Source organism: Gossypium hirsutum, chromosome A12 (genome assembly GCF_007990345.1).
Source record: "Gossypium hirsutum isolate 1008001.06 chromosome A12, Gossypium_hirsutum_v2.1, whole genome shotgun sequence".
Taxonomy (NCBI): Eukaryota; Viridiplantae; Streptophyta; class Magnoliopsida; order Malvales; family Malvaceae; genus Gossypium; species Gossypium hirsutum.
The window spans coordinates 5172322-5199746 of record NC_053435.1 but is presented as its reverse complement, the minus strand read 5'-3'; the positions used below and the strand labels follow the sequence as shown (position 1 = coordinate 5199746).

General features: G+C 33.3%; 3 protein-coding genes across 6 annotated transcripts; all 3 read left to right on the top strand.

Moving 5' to 3' along the window:
- Window positions 1-2705: 2705 nt before the first annotated feature.
- Window positions 2706-5519, top strand: LOC107931906 (SEC1 family transport protein SLY1). Its single transcript, XM_016863863.2, has 2 exons — window positions 2706-2950; window positions 3253-5519. The coding sequence occupies exons 1-2, from the start codon at window positions 2920-2922 to the stop codon at window positions 5091-5093; spliced, it is 1872 nt and encodes a 623-aa protein (XP_016719352.1). The 5' UTR covers window positions 2706-2919; the 3' UTR covers window positions 5094-5519.
- Window positions 5520-6286: 767 nt separating this feature from the next.
- Window positions 6287-13485, top strand: LOC107921203 (isocitrate dehydrogenase [NAD] regulatory subunit 1, mitochondrial). Its single transcript, XM_016851088.2, has 5 exons — window positions 6287-6727; window positions 6813-6984; window positions 12337-12404; window positions 12941-13019; window positions 13105-13485. Exons 1-5 carry the CDS (start codon window positions 6302-6304, stop codon window positions 13377-13379), a joined length of 1020 nt encoding a protein of 339 aa, XP_016706577.2. The 5' UTR covers window positions 6287-6301; the 3' UTR covers window positions 13380-13485.
- Window positions 13486-16609: 3124 nt separating this feature from the next.
- On the top strand, window positions 16610-22595 carry LOC107931910 (ubiquitin domain-containing protein DSK2b). 4 transcript variants are annotated; one of them, XM_016863876.2, is made up of 8 exons: window positions 16610-17242; window positions 18107-18763; window positions 19665-19876; window positions 19955-20068; window positions 20303-20361; window positions 21765-21793; window positions 21977-22066; window positions 22157-22595. In XM_016863876.2, exons 1-8 carry the CDS (start codon window positions 16999-17001, stop codon window positions 22303-22305), a joined length of 1554 nt encoding a protein of 517 aa, XP_016719365.1. In that variant the 5' UTR covers window positions 16610-16998; the 3' UTR covers window positions 22306-22595. The 4 variants fall into 4 exon arrangements, 3 of the variants coding, with proteins under 3 accessions (XP_016719365.1, XP_016719358.1, XP_016719367.1); XM_016863869.2 differs by having other exon boundaries at window positions 18107-18871; XR_005906046.1 differs by lacking the exon at window positions 21765-21793 and having other exon boundaries at window positions 16634-17242; window positions 18107-18871; window positions 22157-22316.
- The last annotated feature ends 4830 nt before the right edge of the window (window positions 22596-27425 follow it).

Genomic DNA, 27425 nt, shown 5'->3' with positions numbered 1-27425 from the left:
AAAATGATTATATAACGCATTCAACACATGTAATTCTAAAATTATAACGATCAAACTTGTGTATAATTAATCGTAGTTACTTCAAAAACAGATATGACATATTGTAGCTTGAACCTAGTGATCAGGTTAAGTATGGGGTATTACAGTTGTGGTTCAAAGTACTAGAATGTTTTAATTGTTTAATTTTTTTTTCCTGAAAGTAAAAAGAAAAATTAACTTAATTTGTGTATTATAAATAATTTTATTTACAATTTGTTCATATAGGTATTGTAGGTAAATATTACAGGGTGGATGCTGGATATCCAAATATGTTAGGATTTTTAGCTCCTTTTTGTGGGCAAATGTATCACACATGTGATTTTATAAGCAGACATCAACCAAGAGGGAAAAGAATTATTTAATGAGACATTCTTCTATTGGAAATATGATTGAATGAAATATTGGAGTGCTATATTAAGAGATATGTCTAATTATCCTTTTAGAAAATAACTTTATATATATAAAAAAATATGTCGTATTGTGCATAATGTCATTAGGTTAGAAGCCGAGAAGGGTGAATTGTTTGAAGTGAGTGAAAGAGGAAATATGTAAGAATTTGATGACAGAAAAGTAACTTTTTCTGATTCAGACAATGAGTATATTACATTTGATATGTCGTAAACAACTTATATGACTTAGATTAGAGAAGAGATTACCATGTCATTATGGATTAATTATTGACATAATTGAGAACTCAAAAATTATATTACTTACAAAACGATTATAGTTGTTTCTAGTTGATTATAGTTGTTTCTAGTTAATAGGAGAGAAGCTACAAATTTTTTTTAGGGGTAGAATTAAATTCTATATTTTTTATGTAAGTTAAAATTTAATTTTATCATTTTAATAATTTATATCTTTTTAATTTTTAAATGATTAAATCGAAATTTTATTATTTTGGAGAAGTCAAAGTACAATTTTACCATGTACTAACTTAAAAATTCATAAACCCAAATTGTGACATTTTAATCGGGTGTTGATTTATCTTAAGAATAGTTTAAATTCAAATTATCATTGTACGAAAAAAAAAACGACTTCGAAATTCATAAACTTTAAAAGGCCAAGAGTGGGAAACATGATTTGCCATTTTAAGGAGTTGAGCCTTTACCAACTCTCTTAAGCCAGTTATTCGTTGTGTTTGGGAGTTAAAAGTGCTTTTTCATTGCAGAAGCAATGGAAGAACCGGCTTATGGGGTCAAAATTGTAGTGGACAAATGCTTTTCCACCCAAACGCAAAAGTTGGGATTTAGATGCTTTTGACTTTTGCGTTTGAAAGCAAAAATTATCAAAATATTTTTATCTATATTAACTATTTAAAAATATATAAAAATTAGTTAATTTATATTTTATGTATCATTATATTAAGTTATTTAAATATTTTATATATCATTAATATTACAAATAATTTATATTAATTATTTGAAAGATATTTAAAATTTATACTTCATCTACCATTATATTAAATAATTTAAATATCATATAACTTAATTAATTTTTAACTTTCTACTATTGAACCTTCAACCACAATTTTTAGTAGCAAAAGAGAACATTAAAAATGAGACAAAACACTTTTTTCACAATACTTTTCTACCACATTTTTCAAAAGTAATTTTTCTAAAAAACACTTCTAGAAAGCACTTTTGAACTACTGAAAAACTAGCTCTTAATGTGACCTTTGCCAATTAAACGTGTTTAGTTTTTATTACTAGTTTTTAAAGTCACATGCATTGCATGTGGTTTCAGTTATAGTAATAATGATGGTTATTTTTTTTTAAATTTGACTTTATTTTCAAAACAAACTTACAAAACACTTTTCACATATAACAAACAAATAACAGATAAATACAAAAAATAACGATTTGAAGAGTGTTTGTTTCACATAGTATAAACAACATACAACGTAACTATAAAAAAAATCATTATATTATATTACCTTGCCATTAATTAAAATAATCTTTAATTTTTCTTAGGTGCCATTGTAGTTTGAATCTGATTTAATATTGTCTTTTTTAAAAATCATCGCTTTTCTATTTATATATATAAAAAAATTTCTTTATATATATAATTCTAATTTATTAATGCTAACCATCTCTAAATTTTTTATTGATAATTTTTCTTAGACGCTACTTAATGAAATATAATTATGGGATACTATTTATAATGTTGAACATAAATTTTAATTGGTATATAACTATAATATTAATTAAATAATAATTAAGATATTTAAAATTTTAATTGCTATAGAATGCTACTTGATGTTCAACGCTAACTTTAATCGGGAGAGAGAGAAAAACATCTATTTGATTTGGATTCTCAAACATTACAACCATTTTTTTTTACTTCAACTTTTTTTAACTAAAAATTTTAAATTTTAAATTATAATTATTTTTATATGTGAATTTATTAATATTATTGTTGTTATTTCAAAAAATTTTCTAAAGTCGTGATTCGATACATATTATTATATTATAGATTAATAATTTTTTATTGGATCACTTTCATCAATTTAATTGCATTTTATTATTGCTAGGAAAATAAATAAAAATTTGTACAAGTCATGCTTTATTTAATATTATTTCTTCAAAATAGATGGCAATGCCAAATCCGTTTTAACATTGAAATCCTATTTAACATGTTTATAAATTAGATTGAATCACTTGAATGACGTGGCGAGATATCAATAACCAAGTGTAGAATGGTACAATAAGCTCACCGCAGAGGAACCTACTATTGAAGTTTTAATGGTGGATTTCATTTAACTCCCTCGAAATTTCAACAAAGAGACAGAGAGAAGAGAGCTTTCTCAATTCCGGAAGCTTTTTGTTATTACCACTAAATCAACGATACAAAGAGCTTAGCTTTCAGCTTTCCAACTCTCCTATGGCTCTCAATCTTCGCCAGAAACAAACAGGTAATTTCTCTCTTTAGATCTCTCCCTTTCCCCTCCAATTACCATTTAATTTCCCTTTGTAGATTTTGATATCGATGCAATTGGAACAAATTCCCTTTTCTAGTTTTGACTTTTTTAAGATTATGTTAAATTTGATCTATTATTCTTTGAATCGAAATCCTTAAAATCTAGAGCAGACCCGCCATTGTTTCGTTAAAGTTTATAACTTTGGATCTAGTTTTGCTTTACGGGGTTGTTGAATTTGATCTGTCATTTTCGATCCTTGATCTTATTGGGTGTTTTCCCTCTGTTTATTTTGTCAGAATGTATAATTCGAATGTTGAATCTGAACCAGCCTGTGAATCCCTCTGGAACTGCTAATGAAGAGGTTTACAAGATCTTGATTTATGACAAATTTTGTCAAAATATACTGTCCCCCTTGATCCATGTTAAGGATCTACGAAAACATGGTGTTACCTTGTACTTTCTTATTGACAAGGACCGAAAGCCTGTCCATGATGTGCCTGCTGTGTATTTTGTTCAGCCTAATAATCCCAATATCCAAAGAATAGTAGCTGATGCATCCCGTTCTCTATACGATAGTTTCCATCTGAATTTTTCTTCGTCTATACCAAGGCCGCTTTTGGAGGATCTTGCTTCTGGGACTTTGAATTCGGATTCAATCCATAGGATCTCAAAGGTTCATGATCAGTATTTGGAGTTTGTGACATTGGAGGATAATTTGTTCTCTTTATCCCAGAAGTCTACTTATGTGCAATTGAATGATCCATCCGCTGGGGACAAAGAGATTGAGGATATTATAGAGAGGGTTGTTAATGGATTATTTTGTGTTTTAGCTACACTTGCAGTCGTGCCCATAATAAGATGCCCGCGTGGTGGACCAGCTGAGATGGTTGCTTCAGCATTGGATCAGAAGTTGAGGGATCATTTATTGTCAAAGAACAATTTGTTTTCTGAAGGCGGGGGTTTTGTAAGCTCATTTCAGCGTCCAATTTTGTGCATCTTTGATAGGAATTTCGAGTTATCAGCCGGAATACAACATGATTTTAGGTACCGTCCACTCGTACATGATATTCTTGGATTGAAGCTTAATAGGTTGAGTGTGCCAGGGGAGAAAGGTGGAATGAAATCGTTTGAATTGGATAGCTCCGACCCATTTTGGATGGCAAATGGATCGTTGGAATTCCCTGAAGTTGCTGTTGAGATTGAGACCCAGTTGAACAAATATAAGAAGGATGTTGATGAGGTGAATAAAAGGACTGATGGTACTGCAGGAGCTGAGTTTGATGGGACAGACTTGATTGGGAACACAAAGCACTTAATGAATGCAGTGAACTCCCTGCCTGAGCTGACAGAGCGGAAGCAGGTCATTGATAAACACACAAACATTGCAACAGTGCTTTTGGGTGAAATAAAGGAGAGGTCTCTTGACGCCTACGTAAAGAAGGAGAATGACATGATGGTGAGGGGTGGCATTGATCGAAATGAGTTGATGAGTGTACTTAAGGGAAAAGGTACCAAGATTGATAAGCTGCGTTTTGCCATAATGTATATTATCTCTTCAGAAACCATTAATCCATCAGAAGCAGAAGCTGTCGAAGCAGCACTGAGAGAATCTGAGGTTGATACAAGTGCATTTCAGTATGTGAAGAAGATCAAGTCATTGAATGTTTCATTGGCATCAGCAAATTCCGCTAGTAGAAGTAACATTGTTGATTGGGCTGAGAAGCTCTATGGTCAGTCAATCAGTGCTGTCACTGCAGGTATGAAGAACCTATTGTCTGGTGATAGGCAGCTAGCATTGACAAGGACTGTGGAAGCTTTGATGGAGGGGAAGCCAAACCCTGAAATTGATTCTTACCTTGTGTTTGATCCTCGTGCCTCAAAGTCGAGCTCTGGCACAAGTAGCAGTCATCTGAAAGGACCCTTTAAAGAAGCTATTGTTTTCATGATCGGAGGTGGAAATTACGTTGAGTACGGGAGCTTGCAAGACCTTGCCCAACATCAGCAGCCAGCCAAACAAGTCATATATGGAACAACAGAAATTTTAACTGGAATGGAATTTGTTGAGCAACTCTCACTGTTGGGGCAGAAGATGGGATTGGGCAGTTCTGCTGCTGCTGCTGCTTCAGCAACCCATTAAACTGCTTTTCGAATACTTTGCAGAGCCTGCTATTCGCCAGTCAAGTGCATGGAGTCATCATGATCCGAATGGGAGATACCATATAAATGACCAAGTAAAAATACAGATGTGAGCTGGTTATCTGAGCCCGTAAGCACTTAGTTGGGCCTTGCAGTCTTTTCTTGATATTAAATCCCCATGCTGGTTTTAATCGAGACTCGAAACCTTTGACTATTTAGTACGGTGTCCAAAAATTTTTACAATGGATAGCAAGCATTTCTATTTCCTAATAGGTTTCTGCAGTTGGGGTTGTCATCAATGTCAAGACCCTATTCTCTCGTTTTTTTTATTCCTCCTCTTTCCCCTTCTTAGTTGTACTAAAAAGTTTGACATGGATTTCATTCTACTCCATAATTTCATCTGATATATGAATGCTATTCAGATTCATTTGGGGTTTGTTGGAAAATTGTCAGAAATGACTTGTCCTTGTGCCTATATATGCCTTTGCTGTTTGTTGGTGTATATAAACATGCTACTAACCGGAGATGATAAAAACAACTAGAAAACACTTCATGTATTACCTGGAAAGACAATGCCCTGAGTTTTAAGATGGAACTTTTTTTTTTATGTTATTTTTCGTATTAGTTTGTTTGTGATTGTTTTTTCCAACATTCAAAGGTTCAAACCTGCAGTTGTTCTTTCCAACAATCAAAAGTTCAAATATACGTTTTCTTTGTTGAGGTTTGTAATTATTTCTTTCAATAATATTATCCTCAATGTTTGAATTTGTGAACATTATCAATAATGTTATTTTCAAAATTTATATTTATATTTTTCCTTTGAGAATACAATATATAGGTTTCTGTTTGAGAGTAAAATGTATTTTACCATAAAACACTTTTGGTAGATCAGATTGGAATCTGATTCTCCTAATTTTTACTTTAATTTGCTAAGTTTGATAAATTAAGATTACATGAGATGGAGGCCCAATGGTGGGCCAAAACTACACAACCCAATGAATTAGTCAGCCCAAACTTAATAATAAAACTTGTAAGTTGTAACAGACCGCCTACACTCTCTCTAACCTTGAAAACGATCGCCAATAACTTACAAATATTATTATCATTCATACACCTTCGAATCATTCCAGAATGTCCGCCTCACGTACATCCCTCTCTCTTCTGAGAAACCTTGTTCCCTACAAAACCCAAACTAGAGCCGTCACCTATATGCCTCGTCCAGGAGACGGATCCCCGAGACCCGTAACCCTAATCCCAGGGGACGGAATCGGTCCATTGGTGACCAACGCGGTGGAACAAGTGATGGAAGCAATGCACGCACCGGTTTACTTCGAGAAGTACCAAGTTCACGGCGACATGAAGCAGATACCGCAGGAAGTCATAGATTCCATAAGGAAGAACAAAGTTTGCCTTAAAGGAGGGTTAAGAACACCCAAGGGGGGTGAAGTTAGCTCGCTGAACCTCCATTTGAGAAGAGAATTGGATTTGTACGCTTCATTGGTGGATTGTTGTAATTTACCAGGATTGCCAACCAGACATGAAAACGTGGATATCGTAGTAATCAGGGAGAACACCGAAGGGGAATACAAAGGTCTCGAACACGAGGTGGTGCCTGGCGTGGTTGAGAGCCTTAAGGTCAATTTGAGTTGTTTTCTTTTATTAAAAAAATCTAAACATTTTCTTAATTGGGTAATTTATTTTATCTGTTTTTTTGGATCAGGTGATAACCAAGTTTTGTTCAGAGCGGATTGCAAAATATGCATTTGAATATGCTTATTTAAACAATCGAAAAAAGGTTACCGCTGTTCATAAGGCCAACATCATGAAACTGGCTGATGGCCTGTTTTTAGAGTCTTGCCGAGAAGTTGCAGCTAGATATCCAACTATCAAGTATGACGAATGTTGTTCCAATAGGATCGGAAGCGTGTAAATTATTGTACTAAAAAATCACACAAAGTTCAATTCCCAGGGAAGAGAGGTGGATCACATGGATCTCTTAAATACTAAGTCTTTCCTTAGTCAGAATATCCCTTCTATAGTAATTTAATAGCACAATTAAATACTACTATTATACCCTCACATATTGAAAGAAAAATAGGACAAAAAGAACATAAGAGTTTTAACGAGGTTCGGTAAATTATACCTACGTCCTCGGGCACTAACACCAGATGATAACTTTACTATCTCTAAAATATTACAAACAAATAGAATTCCTTAAGAATTCTCAAATGGGAGAAGAGAGAAAACTAAGAGAGAAAGATTGGTTGGGATGAATTGAAATGAGAAATGAGAAGGCCTATTTATAGTTGAGGTTCAAGGACCAAACAATAAATAGCCCATTATCTCAAGGACCAAAAAAAAATTATCCCTTGCCACTTTTCCAAAGTTGGTGGTTGTCATTATTGATTGTCTCCCATTAATGTTAATGGCAACCATTATTAATTGTCTTCCATTAATGTTAACAATCTTCACCTTGAAGATTTGATTAGGATAATCACATCTTCACACACTTCCTTCAACTCCCCAAATTCGATAAAGCTATCTTTTGTAGTGCCTACAAATGCGCTCTCGAGCGCCATACACCTGAAGGTGCTCAAATTCTCAGGATTTTAATCAAGTTCAAACAATGATTAAACTTGATTGTTGTTACCACCTTGGTCATCATATCTGCGGGATTATCTGCTGTCGGAATCTTCTGAAGTAGAATTTTTCCTTTTTCAAAGACTTCCCGCACAAAGTGATATCTTACGTCGATATGCTTGGTTCTTGAATGATAGACTTGATTTTTCGCTAAATGAATAGCGCTCTGACTGTCACAATATAAACTTATGTGACTTTGAACAACTCCTAAGTCTTTCAACAATCCATTAAGCCAAATAGCCTCCTTAACAGCTTCTGTAACTGCCATATATTCTGCCTCTGTAGTAGACACAGCTACTGTAGACTGTAAGGTAGACTTCCAACTCACTGGGGCTTTCGCAAGAGTAAACAAATACCCCGTAGTTGAACGACGTTTATCTAAATCACCAGCAAAGTCGGAATCAACATATCCAACTACAAACTGACCAAGTGCTTCATCCTGTTCAAAAATTAAACCAACATCTACGGTTTTTCGAAGATACCGTAGAATCCATTTCACAGCTTGCCAATGTCCTTTTCCAGGATCATGCATATACCTGCTCACAACTCCAACAGCTTGTGAAATGTCAGGCCTCGTACACACCATCGCATACATCAAACTCCCAACTGCAGTAGCATATGGGACTTTCGCCATATATTCTCTTTCTTCTTCAGTTTTCAGAGATAATTGAGCACTAAGTTTCAAATGAGAAGCAAGTGGGGTACTTACATGTTTTGTGTTTTCATTTACACCAAAACATTGTAATACCTTTTTCAGATATTGCTTCTGATTTAAACAAAGCTTGCCTCTCTGTCTATCTCTACTTATCTCCATGCCGAGAATCTTCTTGGCCTCACCTAGATCTTTCATCTCGAACTCTTGATTCAACTGAGCCTTCAGCTTATCTATCTCTTTTTGGCTCTTCGAAGCGATTAACATATCATCAACATACAAGAGTAGATAAATGAAAGATCCGTCATGCAGCTTCTGCAAATACACACAATTGTCATATTTGCTTCTTGTGTACTTCTGCCTTCTCATAAAGCTATCAAATCGCTTGTACCACTGCCTCGGGGATTGCTTCAATCCATATAGCGATTTGTTCAGCTTACAAACCCAATTTCTACCACCAGCATCTGTGTATCCTTCGGGCTGAGTCATATAGATCTCCTCTTCTAACTCACCATGCAAGAAAGCCGTCTTAACATCAAGTTGAGCTAGCTCCAAATTCAACTGTGCTACCAAGGCCAACAAAATTCTAATGGAGGAATGCTTCACAACAGGGGAAAATACATCATTGTAGTCAATTTCCTCCTTCTGAGCGTAGCCTTTAGCTACCAATCTTGCCTTGTAGCGAATATCCTTCTTGCTAGGAGATCCATCTTTCTTTGCGAATACCCACTTGCATCCGATTGCCCTTTTACCTTTCGGTAATTGCGCCAACTCCCAAGTATTGTTCTTCCGGAGAGACTGCATTTCTTCATCCATGGCGCTTTTCCATTTATCACTTTCTAAGCTTTGCATTGCTTCTTGATAAGTGATAGGAATATCATCAACAACGGGAAGGGCGTAGGCCACCATATCAGTAAATCGAGCAGGTTTATGAATTTCTCTCCGTGGCCTTGCAACTGCAACTGGTTCTGGTGTACTTAGTGGTTCTTGGGTCAGAACCTCTTCAACCTCTAATTCCTCCATTGTGGCTGGAGAATTAGACTTATTAACTGGGCAAATCCCCATCTGCTCAAACTCCACCTGTTTTGGAGTACACTCCACCTGCTGTGGAGTATTGCTCGTCTGAATATCTTTATCTGCTACCTTTTTCAATGTGGCAGATTCATCAAAGGTAACATCTCTGCTACAGATCATTTTCTTTGTGCTTAAGCACCAAAGACGAAATCCCTTCACTCCAGAAGTGATTCCCATAAAGAGAGCTTTCTTTGCCCTCGGATCTAACTTTGACTCTTTCACATGGTAATATGCAGTGGATCCAAACACATGTAAGGAATCATAATCTGTAGCCAGTTTTCCAGACCATACCTCCATAGGAGTTTTTCTTTCTAATGCAGATGATGGCAAACGATTAACAAGATGGCCAGCGTATGTCACAGCCTCAGCCCAAAATTACTTGCCCAACCCAGCATTGGACAACATACATCGAACTTTCTCTAGCAATGTTCGATTCATACGCTCTGCCAATCCATTCTGCTGTGGTGTATCCCTAACTGTGAAGTGTCGAACAATATCATACTCTTGGCACACATCGAAGAACGAATCACTTTTATATTCCCCCCCATTGTCCGTCCTAAGCCGCTTGATTTTCTTGCCAGTCTGGTTTTCGATCATAGTTTTCCATTTAAGAAAAACTCTAAGCACTTCATCCTTAGTTCTCATGGTATACACCCAAACTCTTTTGGAAAAGTCATCAACAAAAGTAACAAAGTAGTGTTTTCCTCCCAATGAAGGTGTCTTGGAAGGCCCCCACACATCTGAGTGAACATATTCCAAAATACCTTTTGTATTATGGATGACAGTACCGAATTTCACTCTCTTTTGCTTTCCCAGAACACAATGCTCGCAAAATTTTAATTTGCAAGCCTTTGCACCTTTCAACAATCCTTGCTTTGCCAGAATTTGCAAGGATTTTTCGCTGGCATGTCCCAACTTCATATGCCACAACTGTATTGAGTCCAATTCTTTGTTGCCGGAAGCTGCAGCGACTGCTCCAATAACTGTACTAGCTTGGTAGTAATACAAGTTATTTTTCCTGATGCCCTTCAATATCACAAGTGCGCCAGATGTCACTTTCAAAACCCCATCTCTCATAGTAACAACTGAACCATTGGATTCCAGGGCTCCCAATGAGATGAGATTTTTCTTCAAACTGGGCACGTACCGAACATCAGTCAGAACTCTGGTTGATCCATCTTTATTCTTTAATTGGATTGAACCTATCCCAACAGTTTTACAGGCATTGTCATTGCCCATATAAACAACTCTTCCATTTAGTTCTACTAAATCAGAGAACCATTCCCGGTTAGGGGACATATGATAGGTACAACCCGAATCCAATATCCACTCATCTGAATGGAACGACGATGATGATGCAACCAGTGATAGTTCAGAGTCACTGGTATCATGCTTTGCAACACAAGCATCTACAGCAGCTTTTCCCTTATTCTTCAGCTTTGGACAATTTTTCTTCCAGTGGCCTTTCTCATAACAAAAAGCACATTCATCTTTCCCGAGTCTGGACTTTGACTTTGATCTCCCCTTTTGAGTTTTCTTCCGAGTGTATGAACGACCTCGGACTACTAAAGCTTCTGTATCTCTGATTGAGTTTTTCTGTTTGTCCTTCTTTCTCTGTTCATAACTATATAAGGCCACATAGACTTCGCTCAGAGATATATCACTCCTGCCATGAAGTAGAGTAGTTTCTAGGAACTCAAACTCCTCAGGAAGTGACCCCAACAGCATCAAAGCCAAATCTTCATCTTTGAATGTCTCATCCATATTCAGCAAATCAGTGACTAACTGATTAAATTTGGTGATGTGATCATTCATTGTGGTACTTGGGACGTATGTGAAGCGAAACAGTCTTTTCTTCAAGTGGAGCTTATTTTGACTGTTTTTCTTCAAAAAATTTTCTTCAAGTGCCACCTACAACTTATTTGCAGAAGTCTCCTTTGAAAAACATACCTCTGCTCTCGAGAAAGGCATGATCGAATTGTGCCACATGCCAACCGATTGATCGCCTTCCAATCTTTCTCCTGTACATCATCTGGTTTCTCTTCATCAATGGCAATGTCTAGACCCTGCTGAAAAAGGGCATCTAGAACCTCACTTTGCCACATACCAAAATGGCCCGTGCCATCAAAGATCTCCACGGCCAGTCTTGCATTTGCAATTGTCGGTCTTGTCCACATGGACGATGTTGAAGCTCCTACACCGACCGTTTTCTCCATAATCTTTCAATATACCTAAGGAAATCTTTTCTGATGTGGAAGATCAGTTCAAACTGCAACCACAGAGCATACTATGATTAACCTTCGGCTCTGATACCACTTGTTGTTCCAATAGGGTCGGAAGCGTGTAAATTATTGTACTAAAAAGTCACACAAAGTTTAATTCCCAGGGAAGAGAGGTGGATCACATGGATCTCTTAAATACCAAGTCTTTCCTTAGTCAGAATATCCCTTCTATAGTAATTTAATAGCACAATTAAATACTACTATTATACCCTCAAATATTGAAAGAAAAATAGGACAAAAAGAACATAAGAGTTTTAACGAGGTTCGGTAAATTATACCTACGTCCTCGGGCACTAACACCAGATGATAACTTTACTATCTCCAAAATATTACAAACAAATAGAATTCCTTAAGAATTCTCAAATGGGAGAAGAGAGAAAACTAAGAGAGAAAGATTGGTTGGGATGAATTGAAATGAGAAATGAGAAGGCCTATTTATAGTTGAGGTTCAAGGACCAAACAATAAATAGCCCATTATCTCAAGGACCAAAAAAAAATTATCCCTTGCCACTTTTCCAAAGTTGGTGGTTGTCATTATTGATTGTCTCCCATTAATGTTAATGGCAACCATTATTAATTGTCTTCCATTAATGTTAACAACGAAATCATCGTTGACAACTGTTGCATGCAACTTGTTTCAAAACCAGAACAATTTGATGTGATGGTATGTGAGTTCTTTAATTTTGGTTCTTGTCATAGTCCATCTTGGTAAGTAATGATGTTTATGCATTGTGTGCTAGTGTATATGTAATTACCAGTTGCTGTATTGAACTTTCTCTTGAAGTATCCATTGAGGGACTCTTTCTTTTGTTTTAAGTACCAATATCCAAAATATATGTCTAACACATTATTCTAGAATTATTGAAACACTTAGAATTGAGTACACCTGCCGTAGTAGTATGGGTAACGTGGTATATATGACACTTGGAAAATCTTTTAAGATATTTAGAGGAAAATGATCCTTTGAAAGGTCTTTCCGAGTGCGAGATTACCTAGCATCATGATTTTTTAAGTACATTCTTGTGATATACACAAGGACTCTTAAAACTAGTTCAACGTAAAAATAATGATTGGCCATAAATTCCAAATTTTCTTGACATGGGATAGGAACATAGACTTTGTCTGCCACTTTTTGCAACTTGGGTGCTTTAACCTTCTGACAAATTTTCACTTTCTGAATTTCGTCTGTGTCATTATTAGATTACTCCTAATCTTTATGGAAATTTGGTGGCAAATACAGCCGCCGGCATTGCTGGAGGTACTGGTGTCATGCCTGGAGGTATCAATTACTTAATATTGTGATCTGGATTCATATTAATATTGTTTACTTAAATTTATATAAGTTATCCTGTGGGAATTTATAGGCAATGTAGGAGCTGAACATGCTGTATTTGAGCAAGGTGCATCGGCAGGGAATGTGGGAAAAAAAAAGATGGTGGAGCAAAAAACGGCAAATCCATTGGCTTTGCTTCTGTCTTCTGCCATGATGTTGAGGCACCTCCAGTTTCCAGCATTTGCTAATCGACTTGAGGAAGCGGTGAAAAATGTAATCTTAGAGGGAAAGTACAGGACTAAAGACCTTGGTGGAGATAGCACCACACAACAAGTTGTTGATGCTGTCATTGCTAAGATTGGGTGATTACTTGGGGAAGGTAAGGTTGGGTTCTCCCTCAAGTCTTAAATTTTGTTGCTTTTCTCATTTTATATTTGCTATTCTTAGATTTCCAGCATTATATTCTTTTTTATCCAAATAATCAATTTGTAATGAAAATTGAGTGTTGAATAAATTTCTTCGTTTTTAAAATTTTAAGATGATTGTAAAACTTTGGCATTAGGTGAAATAAGAATCTGGTTTTCTACTTGTACACTTGTTTTTTTCATTTCTATTTATATGAAGCCATTTTGAGGGCCTCTTCTAGGGGTGAGGTTTTAGCACATGTATTTTTATAAAAAAATAAATATAGATAAAATAATGTTTTTTATTTATAAAAATAATAAATTTTTAATAATTTTATGATACATCAACTCAATAAAACATTTAAATATTGTAAAGATTTTTAAAAATGTAATTTTTTTTGTACTAGTTTAGTGCTTAGTTCAATGCATAAAGATTTTATTTATTTAAATTTGTATAAAATCATAAGATAACTAATTTGTGATTTGATAAACTAAAATAATTAAGTGTTAAAATTTATGTATAAAAATTCCAATATAAAATTTTATAAATGTTGGATTTTTTTTTGTTATGTTAGTTATATTTATGTTGTTTAATAATAAAATATCTTCAACTTTAAAAATTGATTAATTCATAATTCTAATTTTATTAACATAATGTTTTATATTATTTGAATAATTTTAATATTTAAATATACCAATTTGAATATTTCATTTATTTTTAAAAATTAAAAAAAATTATTTTAAATGCAGTTTTTTTTCTAAAAACAAAATCAACTTAATTTTCAACATTAAGTTAAAAGCAGCTATCTACGTACTTATTCTATTCAACATTTTTTTTATTGAAAATTTATTATGATTATCAAACACATTTAAAGCATTAAATTTAAAATTTTATTTTCTAATAAAATGAAAATTTTCAATAAATTATTAAATACACTCTAACTTAATATATTTAAATTCATATCACCAAAAAAAACCTACATATAAAAAATAAAATTTTCATTAATTACATTTTATAACAATTAATAAAAGTTTATTTATTAACAAAATATTATATAGATATACACTATAACAATAATAGGAAAAAAAAACTATTCTATCTGACATAACTTATAATTTGAAATATGTCACGATAATAACCTGTCATATGTAACTAATGAATATATTTTAAAAAATAATTCAAGATAAATTCCTTATAAGAATATAGCAACAATTTTAGAATAAATTTGTTTTTTGCATATTTTGTTAATATATCCGACACCCTCATTATATAATAAAAATATTAGACTATATTTGGTAGGAATAAAAAATTTCCAAATTAAAATTTAATTTTGTTAAATATAAAATCTAAAAATAAAACTATATATATATTTAATAATTATAATAATACGTATATTTAATTCATTAATCGGTTTTAAAAATATTTATATTTATTGTTTACAATATTGATGCATATAGACTTATTTTATTTTCAAATATATTATTATAAAATAAAATCAATAATTTTTGTATGAATATAAGATTATGCATATATAAATATACTTAATTTTCACATCAATATTTTCATGTGATATTTAGATTAAATGTTGATATATTGAAATATCCAGAGCATTGTTCATACTCCTTTAACGACATGACCCGGCCCATCAATCGAAGCTTCCCAAGAATATAAGTTAAATGAATTATAATAAATACAAACTATAAAATAAATTGACACAAATATAAAAGTATATTTTTAAAAATTAACTTTTAATGTCGAAAATATTAAAATTATTTTACAGTTAAACTTAAAATATATTTTTAAGTAGAGACACATTTAATAACTTTGATTAAAGTAAATTTATATAATTTTTCAAATAGTATTATTATTTTTGCATACAAAACCTTTTGCATTTCAAGGTTATTTTTTAAGGCATCGAGTAAGACTAAATTTTTCTTTTTAGCAATTGGGGTGTCACTTGGTCTATAACTTTGCATGCCAAACCCTTTGAATACTTTATCAATATAACTCTTTTGTGACAATCTAATAATACCCTGAGATCGGTCTCAATGTATCTGAATTCCTAAAACAAAAAAGGTATACCCAATATTTTTCATCTCAAAATGCTTAGATAAAAATCTCTTGATTTCGTTAATAAGACAAAAAAAAAGAAAAAAGAAAAAAGAAAAAAGAAAAAAGAAAAAAAGAAGGCTTAATTTTGTTTTAGTCTATGAAGTATATCACTTATCCACTTTGGTCTTTAAATTTTTTTCTTTCTTTTTTTTGGTCTAGTTTAGCCCTTAATGTTATCAGACATCGTCGGTTTATACCTTTGCACATTAAAATAAGGTCATTGAGATTTCGAGCCAATAATATGTTTCCATGTGTCATGCAATGACATCATTATGATGCCATTATCCGAAAAAACTTTAAAAGTGAAAAAATACAAAAAATATTTTTAAAAAATTACTAAAATTAGTATAAACAAAAAAAGTATTAAAATTTACTAATTTTTTTAAAAAAATAGAAAATTTAATATTTTTAAAATTTTATAAATCACATGTAGTAAAGCTTGAACATAAAATCATTGTCTCTTGAAAGGATACCACCAATAATAATTATTTTATAATTCAATCCACCAAAATTGCCCATTGGTAGATTTTTTAGGTGATAAATTTGGATACTTTTTTTAAATTATTTAAATAATTAAAAATGGTTTTATTTCTATCGATTATCAATTCCAATGGATTTAATTATAAAACAATTATAATAGGTAATATTCTTCCAAGAGGTAATGATCTCATGTTCAAGTTTTAGGTAAATGTGATTAATAAAATTTTAAAAATATTAAATTTTCTAATATTTTTCTAAATTTTAGATTTTTTATATTGTTTTTGTAATTTTATAATTTTTTTTCTATTTTTAAATGATTTTAGTATATATATTTTTAATTCAATATTTTTTGAATTTTTTTATTATTGAATTTTTGTGTAATTTTAAAAATAATTTTAAGATTTTTCGAATAACAATATTAAAATAACATCGTCGACTAGCACGTGGTAGCGTACGATTGATTAGATTTAAGTGGGCAATAAATATATAGGGGTGGACAAAATGCATGCCAACCCTGAGCCCATTTTCAAGACCAAAATAAAAGGCCTTCCATTTTCTAGGGTATATACATGGCATAGCCCTATTGGTTTATATGCCAAATCCTTTGTTTTTAAGTGAAAAGGAAAAAGGAAAGAATATCCGGATTTTATTTTCCACTCCTTTCTCTCTCCCCTTTGTTTGTTTCACAAAGGCAAGGCTTTGTTCTGTTAGAATTTAGAAAATCCCCATTTTTCTCCAAAAAAACAAAAAGAAATCCTTTTCTTTTCTCTTCTCTTTTTCACGATTTTTTTATTATTATAAATTTCATCCAATTCTTTAATTTTTCAGAATTTTTTTTAAAGAAAATACTTTTACTCCCTGAATAAAATAAAAAAGGAAAAGGAAATACAAACTTGCTATACCAAAGGTAAGGGAAAGGAAATTGTTTTTCGTGTTTGTCTAATTTTCTGGGGGTTAGGGTTTTTAATCGATCTGAGAGAGTCAGATTATGGGTGGGGATGGCGATTCGAGTGAGTCAGGACTCGGTGACAATGGAGGAGGAGAAGAAGAGGGAGTAATGGTTAATATCCGATGCTCTAATGGTTCAAAATTTACGGTTAGGACCAAACTCGAATCAACCATTGGATCTTTCAAAGTTGTTTTAGCTCAGAGTTGCGATATCCCAGCTGATCAGCAACGATTGATTTATAAAGGCCGAATCTTAAAAGACGACCAAACCCTTCAAAGTTACGGTAGGTTTTAATTGGCATTGGAATATTTAAAAAAAAAAGGAGTCGTTTTCAATTTTTGGGGTTTTCCATTTGACGAAAACACGGAAATGTAATTGGAAACGGTTCAATTTCTGTAAAAACAGGTTACTGAATTATATAAGTTTCGATAGTATTAAGCAAGTTCAGGAAAATAGGTTAATATTGATTTTGTTGAGCTGTTTTTAATGATATTGAGCTCGTTTAGATGGCCGTGTATTTGATTGTCTAAATAGGATTCACTGAGGATTGTTTCATGATCACAAATCTTTTTGTTGGTTAGCTATATCCATGTATTTGGAAGAAAATAAACTGGGAGGCATCACTACTACCTCTAATTGGGAGTCATTTGGGGACTGATGATATAGTTTTATTTGGTTAATGAATTAATAATTTGACATGAGGAACTCTTTGATGGCTGATGAAGATTGTGCCATCGATGTGCTTTGCTAAATCAATGTTTCTTTCAGCCAAGCAATTTATCTCACATGTATGTAGCACTTACTGCCCAACTCTTTCTGTTCATCCACCATTGTCTTAATGATTGATTAATGGTTGTTCAGTACATGCATACAACACAGACATTTGTATGAGTGCCAATCTGAACACCTTGATCAGTTTAAACAACTTTGAAAACTTGATGATGCAATGTAATATGTGTCAGTAGCTCAGTCATCAATATTGTGAGACCTTAAGGCTTACAGTTATATATGTGGTGTATGTAATGCTTACTTTTGAAGATAAATCTACTTCAGGGGAGGGTTAAAGTATCTTTGTAATACGTGCTTAATTTATGCACTAGTACTTAATGATCACTTGATCATTTTACTTTCTTCACATTTATTGAAGGTTTGCAAGCTGATCATACTGTTCATATGGTCCGTAGTTTTGCCCCATCTTCATCAGCCCCTCCTCCTGTTGCTACTACAAATGTTGGAACTCCTAATACTACACCAGGGGTCACTCGTGGTGTTGGTTCTAATGAGGGTGCTGGTCTGGGAGCATCAATTTTCCCTGGACTTAATCTGCTTGGTGGTAACGGAGGTAGTTTTGGTTTGTTTGGATCAGGACTTCCTGAATTTGAACAAGTACAGCAACAACTAACTCAAAATCCCAACATGATGAGGGAAATAATGAATACACCTGCTATTCAAAGTTTGGTGAATAACCCAGAGTTAATGCGCACTTTGATTATGAGCAATCCCCAAATGCGTGAGATTATTGACCGGAATCCAGAGCTTGGGCATATACTTAATGATCCTAGCATTCTGCGACAGACTTTGGAAGCTGCTAGGAATCCTGAACTCATGCGTGAAATGATGCGAAACACTGACAGGGCTATGAGTAATATTGAATCCTCTCCTGAGGGATTTAACATGCTCAGGCGTATGTATGAAAATGTTCAGGAGCCATTTTTGAATGCTACAACTATGGCTGGAAATAATGGAAATACTCCAGGTTCAAACCCATTCGCAGCTCTTTTGGGCAATCAAGGCGGTTCTCAAGGTAGGGATTCACCTAGTAACATTTCTGTAACTGGTTCTGAAAGCATTCAAGGACAAACTTCCCCAAACACAAATCCTCTTCCTAACCCTTGGAACAACACTGTTAGAGGTGGGAATTTCATTAATACATTTTCTCTGTCTAGCCATACTCTTTGGTAAAACATGCATATTTTTTTAACTGTGTGCATGCTAGTCCTATTGCAGATAAGAAAGGTAGGCTCCTTGAATCCAGAATGTTACTGATTAATAATAACACAATTGTGTTTGCTGGAAAAAAGAATGATGCTGAAAGCTGATGGTCTAAGTAATTTTGTTATATCTATTTGATCAATGGACAAATAAACCTTTAAACTAAGTTCATATTATTGTGGGTTGAATGATTTGATTTAGATTCTCCAAGTATATATTGATGCAATGTTTAATTTTTCATGATTATGAATTATATAACCTTTTCTTTTGACGGTTTGCAATATGAGTGGGGTTCTTTCACATATATAAAAGTTTCACAGTAAGCTAAAGTGATGTGACCTAGAATATTTTACTACAGTTGCTCCGTAAAACTAGAATATCTTAAATGTTCAAAATGGAATATTATACTAGGTTTGTGCACTTGTGGGATGAATGATTGTTTGAGACTAACCTAATCGTAGCTTGTTGTCCATGTTTACTGTTGCATGATTATGAATTTATTATATCTTATGTTTTGGTGTTTTCCAACATATGGGATTCATTTATATTTAAGAAAAGAAAAATAATGTCTTACCAGAGTTGTGGCGTGAAAACTAATAGAGTGAACTAGAATATCTAAATCTTTTGTTTTCTTTAAATGCAATTTACTACTGTTGTGTATTTGTTTTAAATCCAGATTTCCTGATGAAATGCTGCATGCTGCAAATTGTCAGGTGTAACCCAGACCAATACTACTGCGAGGTCAAATCCTGCTGGGGATGCTAGGACACCAGGTATTGGTGGTCTGGGAGGTCCCGGGCTTCCAGACATGCCACCCATGTTGAATGGAATGCCAGATGCTTCTCAGTTGACTCAATTGTTGCAAAATCCAGCTATATCACAGATGATGCAGAGCATAATGTCTAATCCCCAATATATGAATCAGGTCATTGAAGAATCACTTCTGTCAAGGAATTTTTATTTGCTGATTTCCATATGTTTATAACCCGTTTCTACTTTTTAGATTATGAACCTCAACCCCCAACTTCGTGAAATGTTTGATTTGAATCCTCAATTGAGAGAAATGATGCAAAACCCAGAAGTACTTCGTCAGTTGTTTTCCCCTGATACAATGCAGGTATATTCTTCTCCATATATATACATCTCTGAGTTCTCTTAAAATGCTTACATGACTTTATGGTTTTGTATCTTTCTTTCTTTTATATGGGATCCTAGCTGATATGGTCTTATTGGGAAGTTAATGCTACCCCACTGGGTAATATCAGATTATTTGATATTTTTCAAGGAATGTTTTGACAAAAAAGTCACCTATGTTCTACTTTACCTAGTTTTCTTCTTTTATTTCTTGCAGCAAATGCTATCTTTACAGCAGTCTCTTATGTCTCAGCTCAATCGACAGCAAACATCCCAGTAAGTGATAGTACCTAACTGGTGACTAAAATCTCAGTTGCCTTTTTCTCTTCATGCTTTTAAGGTTGTCCTAAGTGTGCATGCTGCTGTTCCAAATATCAGAATAATTTTCTGAAGTTAATTAATGTCTGATTTCTTGATCAAACATCCGGGTTTCAAATAGCAATGGCGTCACAGTGTTGCAGCCACTATGTTGTGGTTGCAACACCATCTGCCAACAATAAAACCTTAAATAGTGTTGTGAAAAAATTTCACGCCAATAACATGCAATTAGTTGCCCATGAAAAGCAGTCTAATGGCAAATAGTGGCTGTAACCTGTTATTCCCACTACCCCGTTACATTTTGAAAGAATTCATTGGTTAAACAAAGAGAGTGACATGAGACAGGGAGAGAAGGGAGGTGTGGACTAGAGATCAGATGTGAGAAAGGAAAGTAAAAAATTAAAGAATAAAAGGAAAAGTAACTAAACAAACAAGAGAAAGGAAACAAACCTCTGGTTTTTGTTCTCTCTCTCTACACTTACAGCTTCTCTCTTTTGTTTAACAATAAGTCTTTGATCGTCCTGGCTTGAACATGTCTCATTTAGATTCAATCAAGTCGCTTTACTTTTTTTTTTTAATGACACTTTCTACTGTTCAGACTGGGTTAGGGTGTTTTTACTTTGGATGATTTTGAAGAAGAGAGAATGGCATGGCAGGGTCAAGGAAATTGTAACTTATGGGTGGGTGAGTGAGATTTGTTTGGGAGGTGGGTTTTCATTTGAGTGATGGTCAAGTCATTCGAATGGACCAGACCCAAGTATTCTTTTACACAAATTCTTAGAAGAAATTTTAGGAAATTTTTATAGATACTTCTGTATAAAACTTTATTAAGGGCAAAATTAATAAGTTACAGATGAAATTTGTATAATTCAAAGAAAATAATTAAAGTTTTGCAGTTAAAAATGTGATCTATCATATAATAATTAAAAGGAATTTGTGATAAAGATATTAATTAATTATAAAATAAAACTCACTAAATTTAATGTAGATTTGGTTTTTAATGATGAAAGATTGTGAATATATATTTTCCATAAAAATACAATATCATAGGATGTTATAAACACTTTAAAAATCATTAAAAATAAAATTTATTCTTAGAACATTTATTATTTCCTGTAAGAGATTCTGCAAATTTGGGGAAAAAGATTTCATGACTGCAACCGCAACTGAAAATGCGACCATGGTAAAATTTAGATCTGTCAAACATAGATCTTTTTGTGCCTATGTACAACTGTATTATATAATTTATTTGTAACTAGATTTGATTAGTCTTGGCATTTTTCTAAAAATATTCATGGATATTAAACGGGCCTTTATGATTCATTGCTTAGTTTTAAAACCATAAATGGCTTTTCTTGCAGAGATTCAACACAGACAAGTGGTACTACAGGTACGGAATAAAAACCAGTCCAAACTATAGTTATGAATATTCTCTAGGAGCCGCATCAAAAGTACTTGAACTGTCAAGGGCGCTAACATTGAACTCTAAATTGCTTTGCCACCTCCCTTTAGCAGCTCTTCTTTCATCCATCTTTATATTTTGCACTTACATTTTGTTTAATTGCGGTTTCAGGAGCACCCCCTACTGCTAGTCTGGATTTGTTGATGAATATGTTTGGTGGTCTAGGTGCTGGCGGCCTCAGTGTTCCCAACCAACCTGATGGTTAGCATTCTTTAATGTTTCCACATCTATTATATGAAGACTTTGCTTTCTTGTGGTTCACTACTAATTTCATGTTGATTGTTTTCCCAGTTCCCCCAGAAGAACTGTATGCCACGCAATTATCACAACTCCAAGAAATGGGCTTCTATGATACACAAGAGAATATCAGAGCACTTCGTGCTACTGCGGGAAACGTCCATGCTGCAGTTGAGAGACTCCTGGGAAATTCTGGGCAGTAATTCATCACAACTGGATGCTTTTAAACTTTTAGCAAAGAGCTCTCATGTAAGACATGTAAGATGAGTGGCCTGGTGCCTTAGCAAAACCACAGATTATGGGGTATACATGCTGATTCCTTTTTTGGGCGTGTTTAATAAGTTAGTAAACACGATGATATACCCGAGACCGTGTTGATATAGGCTTATGCAATACTTGGATCATCCCATATTTCACCCACGCACTTGCTTATGTACATACACTTTGGATTATTGCTTTCCAATTTTAAGCTTAAAAAGGATGCTCGTGGCAATGTGGCTTGTTTCCTTGGTTGTTTTTCAATTTTATGGAAATTTTACAAGTACATGATTTAAGTAGGAATTTGGCTATTCAACTGTGTCCATGCATTGCAGGTTACATTCAATGAAAGCATCATAAGCGTGATGGGTAAGGCCAAGATAACCACCATCAAAAGAGCTGCCCAATGCAAATCATCCACCATTTTTTACGCTTACCCCTCCACTTAACTCTTTACTAATGTTTTGTTTTCTGAGAAGGAATGAACATTGATTATGATCCGACAATAAACCGAATTATTAGCAATGTGGTGAAGTCATGTGCGCGAGGGCAATTCGATGGCTTCCATGATTAGAATATGTGGGAAGATGGTCCCCTCTTTTTGGTGGAAGCAGAGCATGAATATATGCGGCTAATCGACTTTTAAGGCAAAGTGACATTGGCTAATCTGTTTGCAAAACTCTATTTAATTGATTTAGGATCTAGAAGATAGAGATTAACCCCTCCTAATCTAAACATCCTCTCTAAAACAGTTTAATATGGGAGCACCACATTAATTTGTAGCCTTTATAGCAAATTAAAATAATCAAGTCACACATTACGTAAGCATACAGATCAATCAAAATTTCAACATAAAACAGTCTTGAACACAATCTTCCTATTGATTCACAGAGAAATTTGATGGATTATGTAGGTTTTTTGGATTAGTAAATATTGATTTGAATAAGGGTGAATGGATGTTTTTAGGTGAAAGAATATTAAATGTCCACCATTAATTATATAAATAACCCAAACTGAATTCTCAATTCCTTTTTTTTTTATATTCTTATGGGCGGTTGGTGTTTACTATAAACAAATGCTTTGCACTTTTTCTGTATAATATATTTTATACGTACACTTGCCTTGGAAAATTTTCATTCTCTTATTTTATACCTGCATGCTGATGATGCCAGCATCCACCACACCATCCTGCAAAAACATATCAATTTAAAAAGGACAGAAAGGTTAGGAGGATTTTAATTAAAGGAAAGACTTGATAATTATTTCCAAGTTATTGATGAAGCAGCATCAGTGAAATAGTAATTGGATACTTGTGGGTTGCATCTTACTTAGCTAAGCTCACTCTGACATCATTCGCCATTCTTTTGTTTATTAAGAGACATGTCGTCACTCATCCACCACCTGTCCATCTACAATCTGCTTTTAAATAAATAACAAAGTGCAAAGCTCATCATCTAATCCTTTGGAATTCTTCCAGTTTTTGCTTAAGTTGAAGTCAATGATTCTTGTCTGATTCCCCACTCCTTCCTCGATCCAATCAGTATTCCATGTGATTCTTGGTATCCACTACCATCTGCCCTTTATTTCAATCCAATAGCCATTCTTTCATTTACACTACATCTAAACTTATTTCTCATTTTATTCTTTCAGATTTCAAGACCTCAATATGTTTTCATAACTGTGACGTGGAATGTTTTAAAAGGGAAGAATTCAAACTAATCAGCTGCCTCCATCTAACCCCAACAACTGCTGCCTATGGTTTAAAAAAAAAACACATTTGCGATGGGGAATCTTCATCTGCAACTCAAACCCATTTCACATTATCTCTCTCTCTCTCTCTCTCTACCTTTTCATCGTCATCAACAGTTCAACACATTAAACAAATAAAGAGTAGTAATTAAATTAAACACAAGAATCTCCAATTCAAGTAATAAAATAAGGGGTGAGGATATCCACCATGAATCCTCTTTCAGTATCTGCTTTGATTCTATTCGCCCCTCCATTCCACATGCCTACCTATATTTCAAATAATTGAGCTGACTTATGAATCCCCATTCCCATTACTCACGCAATTACTCACTCTTCATCCTATTCCAATTTCTTCTTTCTCTTGTATTTAGATTTAATCAAACCCAAAAATCCATCTCAAATCCTATAAAAATTATAATTTAACTCGAGAATAAAAATTAATCGAGACTTAGTTCAGTTAGCACTGTTGCTGTTATAACAAAGTGAATTTATATGTACTTAAACGTTTATTTTTTTCCCCAGTCAAAGATTAAATAACATGAAGGAAGTCAACAGATCCATAATTAAAACATATACTAATACATTTATAAAAAAAGAAAAAAAAAGAAAAGAATAATCTGCCTTTCACAAGAAAATTATGGAAAGAACGTAAGAAAACCCTTAAAAATAGCAGTACTCGTCAAATATACTAATCGCCATTTTGATTGACTGATTGATAAATTAATTAGAATTGTGAAAGGTTTACACCATATCAAAGTGACATAAAATTATGGGTGAAAGCAACCCAAAAGCAAAATACTGTAGTGACTGGAATAGGCAATTATACTTTTAGATGCAGTCATAGGTTGGATATTTGATTAACATTTTATTTCACTTTCGATGACTAATCAAAGTCATTAAAATATATTAAACATCGTTTTCATGTTGCATAACCAGCTTAAATTTCACATTAATGTATTTAACAAATAAATAAATAATTTATCATTTCTTCAATTCACCATCACAGTTTTCTTGATTCGAATCCTCACACCAATAAATCATAGACGTCTCATGGATGCATTCTGCAAATCCCCTCATCCATTATAATATAACCTTGTACCATCTTTTGATATAATTGTTCATATATGCATAATAATAATCTATCAGCAATAATCATACAACACTAATTAATTACTTTTAACTCAGTTATTAAGCTATAACATTCATATATACAACCATATTTTTCATATATAATTGTTGTATTATCTAAATATTTGGGTATTACTTATCACCCTTGATGTTGATTCGTAAATATGCAACATATATTATATCATATATATTTATATAACCGACATATCATGAAAATCAATGATGTTGAAGAATGCTAGGCATGTATCGAACTCATGACATTTAAGATATGGATTTATTTACTTGTGGCGTTCGTAGTGTGGCATACCTAAATCCCGAATAGATGGTGGGTTATGTATGCGTGATTCATACACTTTGATGTAAGTAAAAGCTTGAGTTCAAATAGATAAGGAATCGAAAGCTGGTGTGTTGTGTGTACAACTTCTGTAGTATGTAACATCATTCATAATAGCGGAATTCATAGTTCAAAACATGGGTAAATGATATCCTCTCATTGGTATTACATGGTTGATGAAAAGTAAACGTGACCACGGGTTGTTTGTCTTTGTAATGGATGACTTGATCACTAATTGATAGTGATTGACTTTTCATGAAGGAAGATGTAACGGTTACCATGAGATAAAATAGGATCATATTGGGAGAACGGATATAATCCCAAAAAGATCAATGATATCCCATGATGATAACACACTAATGACAAGGTTATTGGACGAGCACTAAGTAGTTGTTTTTGTAATGGTATGTCGTTGGGAAGAGCCCAGTCTCAATACTATAGTGGAAAGACTTCATGACTAAATGAGTTTATAATTAATAGGCGAAAAGTCGGAGCTTAATTATAAATCATTTGAGCCTCAACTTCATATGTCCAATCTGTCTCTTTGCTAGCTCATTGAAACCAGAAATGAATTGTGTGTTTGAATAAAAATGAACATAATGAATAGAAAAAGAGAAATGGAAAACATTCAAGAATGATTATCGTTTTCTCCGAAATAGAGAAATTGAATCATTTAGAAGTGAATATAAGTTTCCAAAAATGGAAATGTAAATGGAAATAGAAATGAAAATTTGCAATCCTATATATGATTACTTAAAAAATGATGGAATAATGAGTTTATATTTTTGGACTGTTTTGAAGCCCAAAAATGAAAATAAATCATTTGGTCATAGTGAACATGTTGAGTTGTGACACATTGAACGAACTTTCTTGAAATTTTACCGGGGCTAAAATCGTCAAAATTTTATTGGAGTAAAATTGAGATGAGAAAATTATTTAATATGTAAATATTAAATTTTATTTTGGGAAATAGAAAAATTGAATCAAGTTGGATCACATTATAGAGTATTAGGTTAAAAAGGCCCAAGAAGTACTCGTAATTGGACTCAATGTGAGAGTGACCCAAACCCCTCACAGAACATGAATGGGGTGAAAACCTAGTAGAAATACAAGGGTGACCTTTCATCCCTCTCCTACTCTAAGTGGGATGTTGTTTTTCTATTTAAAATAAACATCTATAACTCTACAAGAGTTCTACCTTCTCTTCCAATAAATAGATGGCACAGATAGAACTATTAACACAACTTTTGAGAGCTTGTTATTCCATCGAAAAATAGAGAGAATTTATTCTCAACTTTTAAATACATTTTTCCAAAATAATAATTTTATCTGTTTCTTTGAAAGAAGATAGAATTTCCTTTTTCACCCCAAAAAGAAAACTTTTTCTAGTTCTATATTTTGATTCAATTGGTTCAAACCCACACTCGAAGCAGATAGTGGTACAAGAATAGCGTAGAAGATCGTTTGGTTGAAAGCCAAAAAACATTAAGGATCTGCTTATCGAAAAACACATATACTAATTTGGTTAAGATTTATTGCTATAAATATCACAAACTGGGCCAGTTTTCAAAATTTTAATTTTTCGCTGTGCAAGAAAATAATTTTCAAACTAATTTTTTTCCCAACAAGTTGTGTTTATGTACAATGTCTTGATGATGACTCTTTTATATATTTGTTTCTTTATGTTGATGATATGTTGATTCCAGTTAAGAATCCATCTGAAATTAATCATCTTAAAACCATGCTTAACTTTAAGTTTGAGATAAAGGATTTAGGTACGACAAATAAAATTTTAGGGATGAAAATTTCGAGAGATAGATATTTTGGAAAATTATTTTTATAACAAAAAAGGTA